The 9,698-nt window shown below is 44.3% G+C and overlaps 1 protein-coding gene across 2 annotated transcripts in view; it reads right to left on the bottom strand.

The window, feature by feature from the left end:
• Positions 1-888: 888 nt before the first annotated feature.
• LOC126458530 (leukocyte elastase inhibitor-like) overlaps positions 889-9,698 on the bottom strand; it is a 142,281-nt gene continuing 133,471 nt past the window's right edge. For both annotated transcript variants that reach the window (XM_050095634.1, XM_050095637.1), the window contains exon 8: positions 889-1,171. In XM_050095634.1, coding sequence (XP_049951591.1) covers positions 1,023-1,171 — 149 coding nt within the window. In that variant the 3' untranslated portion in view covers positions 889-1,022. The remainder of the gene's footprint in view (positions 1,172-9,698) is intronic.

Genomic DNA, 9,698 nt, shown 5'->3' with positions numbered 1-9,698 from the left:
CCAGTATGGTGATGACAAATACACGCTTCCAATGTGCGTTCACGGCGATGTCGCCAAACACGGATGCGACCATCATGCTGCTGTCAACAGAACCTGGATTCATCCGAAAAAATGACGTTTTTCCATTCGTGAACCCAGGTTCGTCGGTGAGTACACCATCGCAGGCGCTCCTGTCTGTGATGCAGCGTCAAGGGTAACCGCAGCCATGGTCTCCGAGGTGATAGTCCATGCTGCTGCAAACGTCGTCGAACTGTTCGTGTAGATGGTTGTTGTCTTGCAAATGTCCCCATCTGTTGACTCAGGGATCGATACGTGGCTGCACGATCTGTTACAGCCATGCAGATAAGATGCCTGTCATCTCGACTGCTAGTGATACGAGGCCGTTGGGATCCAGCACGGCGTTCCGTATTACCCTCCTGAACCCACCGATTCCACATTCTGCTAACAGTCATTGGATCTCGACCAACGAGAGCAGAAATGTCGCGATACGATAAACCGCAATCGCGATAGGCAACAATCCGATCTTTATTAAAGTCGGAAACGTGATGGTATGCATTTCTCCTCCTTACACGAGGCATCACAACAACGTTTCACCAGGCAACGTCGGTCAACTGCTGTTTGTGTATGAGAAATCGGTTGGAAACTTTCCTCGTGTCAGCACGTTGTAGGTGTCGTAACCGGCGCAAACCTTGTGTGAATGCTCTGAAAAGCTAATCATTTGCATATCACAGCATCTTTTTCCTGTCGGTTCAATTTCGCGCCTGTAGCACGTCATCTTCGTGGTGTAGTAATTTTATTGGCCAGTAGTGTACATTGGAAAACAAATGTCTTCTTTCAGTTCTTGCCTTAAATAATTATTTCTCTAAATAAAAATAAAAACATTGCACATCCTCTTAATTCGAGATATTTTATTAAATATATAAGGTCGTCTACATTCAGAACAAAAAAAATTTCATAAAAACTGTTGCTACATATTTGCACATCACTGAAATACAGAACTCATATATGTAAAAATGCAATAATTACGCAGAAGGTTCCACCAGACGTCCGGCGAAGAGGATCGTCCGTCTGACGCGATCCAAGATGAAGATCATGAAGGGGTGGTCGGCTTTGAAGATGACAGGTGGTGGTGGTGGAAGCAGGGGAAAGCTCGCACCAAGAGGGAGGAGAACTGCAACAGCAGGAGCAGTCATTAGGTAACTTTTCTAGGAAATAATTTTATTAACGCTGTTCATATACAAGACAGTTAAGATTTCCGGGGTTTCGAGATAGCGGAAGATGAGCAATGCTTACGAAATGCAGGAATCATATTTCGTGTCCTGCAACAACGTATTGCTTTAAATTACCATTATTTTGCCGAAAACATACGAAATTGCTCGATAAGTATGAAATGTGTGAGGCACTACCCGCACGCTGGTATCTCAAAAACAAACGTTTCCTCATTGGATGGTGCGGTGGGTACCAACTCTGTGATAAATTACGCGAGATTAGTAGTAGTATGATCTGACTGGCTCCCTCAACAGGAACCAGTACCCCAAAGCTTCAGTTAACCTCTTGTTATATGTAACTGTACAAGGAAATTCTAATCTTAAAGTTGTTTCAAACTTTCTACAAAACAGTTTGTGACACTTTCTACAGTTTGCTTCGCGTGTTTAATAATGTTCCAAAAATATCTCTTTGAAATATAGATGTACAAAGCTACAACATCTACTTGACAGAGGAAAATATCTTGGTGAGGGGGGGGAGGGAAGGGGGGGGAGCGGGGGAATGGGAGAGCGGGGGGGGGGGGGGGAGTAGGACCCATCAAACTGGTAAACTTGGGGCAGAAGAGGCACCACAGGACATTTTAATTTCCACTGCCTATACTTTTACAAATAAATTCATAAAACATCGTCAGCATGACCGTGAAGGATTCAGGATTCACACTCATAGCAGCGGAAGTTCACAAACAGCAAAATAAAACTTTTTTACATGTGAAATTTCATCATTTTTTTTTCGCATACTATTGGTTGCATTTGTTTCTATAGGCACACTTTTCTTCATAAGTAAGAGGGATTCTTCGATCAATTTTGCACAGCATAGAAAACATACTTCGACATGTATGAAACACTAGAATTTATTTAATGTATGAAAAAATGAGTGAGCTGTTACATTTTAAACTTCATGTTGAAACCTTCCCGACTCCTCTATATCTCTTTTGTTACGCAACCTTCCCTTTTACAATAACCTATGAAACCTTTCCTTAGGATTTCTCTCTCTTGCTTAATAATGACAAATGAAATCTTCCCTTTGAAGTTTATTCTCTTTCTCAATCATCGCATACAAATTTAATTGCTGCTTATTAAAAGTGATTTTCTGATTATTTCGACGAAACATAGAATGTGTCGTCGTCGTGTGGCCCTCAGTCGTTATCTGCAATAGCCCAAAACTGATCCTTACCTTTTTTACTGTTACTGGATCGCCATCTGACTGCTACATCGAACTGCGACATGAATATACTTACTCTGGTTTACTATACTCTTTTAACTGCTGGTGGGCTGTCATAATAAGTGGCTGTGTTTATTACCAAAGCTGACGTTATTCTTTAATAGCAAAGCTGACGTTATTCTTTAATTAATTTGACTGAAGTTACGTAATTCATAGGTACACTTTTTCTTGACAACAATAAAATTTTTGCAAAGTTTTACGTTGATGGTTTTTGGGATGGATTATAATCAGTAATGCACCATTGCTGGCAAAAATTAATTATATTCTGAAAACGTTTCTTCAAATATTTATTGCTGGTAATGAAATGATTTTACAAACTTTCAAATGAGACTTACTTTTTACAATAATCTTACAACTAGCGTTGCGCAAACGTACCTTCAGTAGTCTTCAGTTGCGCAAAGAAAATAATTCAATAATATTAGTTCCTCTTATGATAATAGTTAGCTGATGTGTCTGTACATCCGTTTATAATCTCTTGTAAATCATAGCTGGTGGCTGGCAGGCACACTGCTCCTCTCAACCTCTCGCTTCACACCTGCTACCAACTCGCTTCACATCTCGCTTACTACTGACTTCCTACGAACGCTAAAGTGCTGTCTCTGCTGCCCACAATGCTTTCTAGTGCAGACAGTCCCTGCTACCATTACAAAATGTATCAGTGCGCGGTCTTTCCCGCTCTTTTCTTAAAATGTATCCATACGCGGTCTAGCCCCTCTTTTTAAAATTATATCAATTTGTGGTCTCTCTTGCCAACAATACTTTGGTGTAGACATTCCCTGCTACCACAATTATTTCCAACACGACAAATATTAATTATTCCTACTTAACTTATTAATAAACATCTTTCAAAATTGTGGTTTGAAAATGGACAATAGAAATATACATGTCTTACAATATTTAGAAAAAACTCCAATTTTATAGTTAATTATCTCAATTTTTACCACAGTTTTTAATAGATTTGGAAACCAGGAGCTCCTTTTTACTAGGCAGGAGTGTCATCAAATGCGCCATACGGGACACAGTGTTATCGCAGCCGCGCAGACTATGTCGGCACGCCCCATGGCCGACCCAAATTCCCACCAAATGCCACTTATCCGCAGCCGCTGTTCATTTCCTCTATGCTCGCTACTATGAGATTCCCGCAGGAGGTCGGATGTACTTGTGCATCCGCAATGAAGAAGGTGTTCATTGCACATTTAGGCGAATCAATTATATGAATGCATGGTGTCCGTGCTTTTGGACGCGTCCGAAAAAACAGACACCATTCATATAAAAGACCGATGGCTGAAAATTTTACGACCACTGCCCCTGGTGATATTACATACTGGTTCGTGGTCCTGCTGGCACATGTCCCAGCAGGGAAAGTTGTAAGACGTCGTGGTCTCCTGACCTTCATTGCTTACACATTCCGCCCCCACAATCAAATTCCACACATAAAGACGCTTCATTCGAACCCAATCTAGATAAGATAAAGTCAATGTTGTATGAATTCATGTAAACGATATGCAAATACACTCCTGGAAATGGAAAAAAGAACACATTGACACCGGTGTGTCAGACCCACCATACTTGCTCCGGACACTGCGAGAGGGCTGTACAAGCAATGATCACACGCACGGCACAGCGGACACACCAGGAACCGCGGTGTTGGCCGTCGAATGGCGCTAGCTGCGCAGCATTTGTGCACCGCCGCCGTCAGTGTCAGCCAGTTTGCCGTGGCATACGGAGCTCCATCGCAGTCTTTAACACTGGTAGCATGCCGCGACAGCGTGGACGTGAACCGTATGTGCAGTTGACGGACTTTGAACGAGGGCGTATAGTGGGCATGCGGGAGGCCGGGTGGACGTACCGCCGAATTGCTCAACACGTGGGGCGTGAGGTCTCCACAGTACATCGATGTTGTCGCCAGTGGTCGGCGGAAGGTGCACGTGCCCGTCGACCTGGGACCGGACCGCAGCGACGCACGGATGCACGCCAAGACCGTAGGATCCTACGCAGTGCCGTAGGGGACCGCACCGCCACTTCCCAGCAAATTAGGGACACTGTTGCTCCTAGGGTATCGGCGAGGACCATTCGCAACCGTCTCCATGAAGCTGGGCTACGGTCCCGCACACCGTTAGGCCGTCTTCCGCTCACGCCCCAACATCGTGCAGCCCGCCTCCAGTGGTGTCGCGACAGGCGTGAATGGAGGGACGAATGGAGACGTGTCGTCTTCAGCGATGAGAGTCGCTTCTGCCTTGGTGCCAATGATGGTCGTATGCGTGTTTGGAGCCGTGCTGGTGAGCGCCACAATCAGGACTGCGTACGACCGAGGCACACAGGGCCAACACCCGGCATCATGGTGTGGGGAGCGATCTCCTACACTGGCCGTACACCACTGGTGATCGTCGAGGGGACACTGAATAGTGCACGGTACATCCAAACCGTCATCGAACCCATCGTTCTACCATTCCTAGATCGGCAAGGGAACTTGCTCTTCCAACAGGACAATGCACGTCCGCATGTATCCCGTGCCACCCAACGTGCTCTAGAAGGTGTAAGTCAACTACCCTGGCCAGCAAGATCTCCGGATCTGTCCCCCATTGAGCATGTTTGGGACTGGATGAAGCGTCGTCTCACGCGGTCTGCACGTCCAGCACGACCGCTGGTCCAACTGAGGCGCCAGGTGGAAATGGCATGGCAAGCCGTTCCACAGGACTACATCCAGCATCTCTACGATCGTCTCCATGGGAGAATAGCAACCTGCATTGCTGCGAAAGGTGGATATACACTGTACTAGTGCCGACATTGTGCATGCTCTGTTGCCTGTGTCTATGTGCCTGTGGTTCTGTCAGTGTGATCATGTGATGTATCTGACCCCAGGAATGTGTCAATAAAGTTTCCCCTTCCTGGGACAATGAATTCACGGAGTTCTTATTTCAATTTCCAGGAGTGTAACTAATAAATCGCAAGTGCGCACTGTGGTTGAAATACTCGAGGCTGGCATACACACATACATTCCAGACACGACGGTCACAAGAGCTTTTAGTTTGAGAGAGGCAACCGCACGCCAGGAGGCAGGTCCCAACTCATCTACGTCGACCGGTGACCGCCCGTGCAGCGGACAGCGTGTGCCCGAGTGAATGGAGGAACAACTCCGTGTTCGGCTTAAAAGCAGATTCCGCTACATTGTGTGGGAGCGCCCAGCCTGCGCATTCTTTACAAACACAGCACGCAGTTTCAGAGATTTTCACGGGGAGACAGCAAACGCCAAACGCCGATCCTACAGATTTCTGGATTGGTCGCCTTAAACGAAACGTCATTCTGCCATTTTAGAAGAGCAATGCTGATTGGCAGACCATATTTCTGACACCTTGAGCTGAAGGAGTAATGGAAGAGACCGAAAGATATACCCCTTCACGTCTGGCATGGAGAGGGGCTGTTCCGTTGTCGCTCTTGGAGCGTGAACACGTAACGAGAGCGTGCGCGCTCGTACATGTACTCAAAGAGCGAGCAACAAGTCTGTCCTCAGTACTTCACTGGGAGAGCACCTCTGTCAGGAGCGAATCGAAGTGCGACTCTGTATTGAGTCCTTGCGATTAAGCGTTGTTCACTGTGTTGGCCGCCACACTTATTGTGCGGTGTGAACGGACAGAGTTATAGTTAAACGCCTGCGAGCGAATTTTTGAGTGGCATCACGGTGGACTGGTTATCTGACCGGTGTACCACGCCAATAGTTAGACTAGGGGCGAATAGGAGTCCTTGACTTCATCAAGGTGTAGGGAGAGTTTGATTGGCGAAGGTCAATCCAGATAGAAAGAGAGTTACCTTATTTGTCAGCAGCGAGTGGCGCAGACAGCAGTCATCGCAGCTTATGGTATTGTGCGCTACAGCTCTTGCGAGCCCCATATTTCCTCCACAACAGTACACTTCACTGCATTTCACACACGACAGCCTTGACCATACCTAACAACATTCTAGTGGATAATTATTCAAGTTGAGTAGGCGCGGCTATCAGCCATTCTGCCAAGTCAATAACAATCTTAAACTTTCATTAGCGAATCCTATCCTTGAGAGGTAACTTCACATTCCGAAAAGAACCTGGAAATAACACGTCAAGTTCATAACTAAAAGTGCCATTGTGATTTCTCCGAATTTTTGGAAAAATAAATAATAATTTTCGTTAGTTTCATGTTCTTCTTACACTAACTAGCACTACTCCAGTATCCAAGTATCCCACTAGTTACGTAAGATATTTTGTGAATTTTTGTGTCATTTCCTTACAGCGCACGACTCCAGAAGATATTAATTGCTGAAAGTTTTTCAGGCATTTCTCTTTAGAACGTTAGGAGCGTCTGTCTGACTTCTGTAGTAGTGTGGGGGTGGAAATTGCATCTTGCAGGAGCCACAGGATAAAGGGTACATCTCAGATTAATCCGTTGCACAGAATGACAGAATAAAAACCCCCGCCGCTCACAAAGTTTATAACCGGAGCAAAGACGAATGGGGAACCATTCTAGCGATGATAAGGATTGCAAATGGAGAAATCCACTGACTTAAGCCACTCTAACAAAGAACAGACTGTTATGGTCTGGCACCTGGATATCAGCATCTTGGATACGACAAAGTAGTTCGGTTGTTTGCATGCTGTGTCGTGAGCGTCTGTGGAAGATGACTGAAGGACGGTCAAACCACAAGCAGGCGCCAGAGCGGTGGAGGTCCCTGCCCCAACACAGAACGCGGAGGTTGAAGGTTTACACGGTATGTAAAGCAGGATGGACGGCGACCTGTGATGGACTTCTCGACACAGAATGAGATTGCTGCAGCCACTGAGTGCTTCAGAGAACACCGTTTAGCGCACGACATCAAATGTTTCAAATGGCTCTGAGCACTATGGGACTAAACATCGGCGGTCATCAGTCCCCTAGAACTCAGAACTAATTAAACCTAACTAACCTAAGGACATCACACACATCCATGCTCGAGGCAGGATTCGAACCTGCGACCGTAGCAGTCGCGCGGTTCCGGACTGAGCGCCTAGAACCGCTAGACCACCGTGGCCGGCGCACGACATCATCAGAGATGATTACTGTAGGCACGGAATCGTCGACACTGGACCATGGATCAACGGAAACGTGTCGCGTGGTAGGATAAATCACGTTTCTTGTTACTTCAGGTCGATGATCGAGTCCGAAAAAGCGGCTATCCACGAGAGCGACTGCTCGAAAATTGCACTACGCCATGGACTGTAATAAATTAACCTATCGCGGTAAGTCAGATCCAGTTGTATCTTGTACCTCTCTTACCGCTTAAAATTGTTGATATAATATTCGCTATTCAACTCAAAAAATTATTGAGGCACATACAGCCTCCTCCTATTAGTTATACGAATAGTAATGATAATATTTAAATTCATTTACACATCTACATCTACATGATTATTCTGCAATTCACAATTCACAATTAAGTACCTGGCAGAGGAGGCATCGAACCACCTTCAAGCTACTTCTTTACCGTTCCACTCTCGAACAGCGCACAGGAAAAAGGACACTTCAATCTTTCCGTGAGAGCTCTGGTTTCTCTTATTTCTTTATCATGATCATTCCTCCCTATAGGTGGGCGCCAACAAAATATTTCAACGCTCTGAGGAGTAAGTTACTAATTATGTGTTCAGAATTAGTGTCTGTGTAAGTTTTCTAATAACGTTGGGAAGCGATTGGTTTTGTGATTTGTCAACTTGTAATGTTATGTGAGCCTCACTGCCCCCTTCTTTTTATAATAATATGAATATTTATATATGTGTTTGGAGAGAGAGGCAGAGAGACTGATTTTTGATTGAGATTTTTACTTTAAGTCGTAACTGGTACCATAATTTTGGTTGCTGCCTCCTTGAATGATCAGCTTCTGCACCAGTTGGTGACGTATTACAATTTGGAGGAAGTTATTGTTCTTTAAGGTTTAAAATACGACTCTGTTAGTTACTTGGCCGTATTGTGGATACCTTTGAGCCCAAGTTTTCGTGGCTTTTCATACCTAAGGGACCACCGTTGTAAGTAAATAAGATCAAACAGCAATCTGCTGTTCCTTCAAACTACACGTCCTGCTACATCAAAATTGGTCAGTGGAGTTCAGCACCATACTACTGCACAAGAACATAATCCAGTTACTGTAATTAAGAAATTATGAGAGGTTGTTACTTATTGAATGAAGACTATAGAGAATGCATTTCTTTTCCTGTATTTTAGTGAACTTTGTACACTTACAATTCTGTCGATTGATAGACGGCGACGACAATGGAGTTCACCTCCTTTTCCTAAAACATGATATTTCTATTCTTCACTTTCAGAAAACTTGTATACATAAATGTTTGGCAACTCTTACACATACTTTACTCGGTTTTATCACTAAAATATTAATTTTCATTAAATGTAACAATACGTTCCGAGCGACGGCCTAACAACACGCCCTCTTTCCACAAGATACAGATTAACAGTTCTCTTTTTTTTAATAAATCAATTGTCTTTTTTTTAGAGTCCATACTCAAAGATTCACAACTACTATCGTTGCAGGGATTGAGCGGTAAAGAGTTTGTTGTTGCCCAGCTGCTCTTCACTTCACTTCAAGTACTTTTCGAATCAAATTTACATTTACGGTATTTACATACATTACTGAGCTTCTCAGAATAAAATCAGACACAAATTAGTTAAAAAAAAGGGGCAGTGAGGCTCACATAACATTACAAATTACGTGCCAATTGCGGGTCATCACATACAAATTTCCATTTCCTTGCAACTAAAGTTAATTGTGTAATGCACGATATTACGTTGTGTTATACATCGTATTATCGCAGTCTGCTGACAGGGGATGTCAAATTGATTCTATATTTCTTGATTTCCAGAAGGCTTTCGACACTTTTCGTCACAAGCGTCTTCTAACCAAACTGTGTGCCTATGGAATAACGCCTCAGTTGTGCGACTGGATTCGTGATTTGCTGTCAGAAAGGTCACAGTTGGTAGTAACAGGCGGAAAGTCATCGAGTACAACTGCCGGCGCAGTAGCTCGGCGTGTTCGGTCAGAGAGCTGCTTGGCCTCTGTAATAAAAAACTGAGTGAAAGGATCAACAAACGAACTTTAACGGATGTAATGTGATGTCCGCAACGATCAAACCCAACGATCAACAACGAACAAAAATGCAAAAAAAAGAAAGAATACACCAGAAGTAATATCCGGCG

The sequence above is a fragment of the Schistocerca serialis genome, chromosome 2 (genome assembly GCF_023864345.2).
Source record: "Schistocerca serialis cubense isolate TAMUIC-IGC-003099 chromosome 2, iqSchSeri2.2, whole genome shotgun sequence".
Taxonomy (NCBI): Eukaryota; Metazoa; Arthropoda; class Insecta; order Orthoptera; family Acrididae; genus Schistocerca; species Schistocerca serialis.
This window is presented reverse-complemented; position numbering and strand designations above follow the sequence as displayed.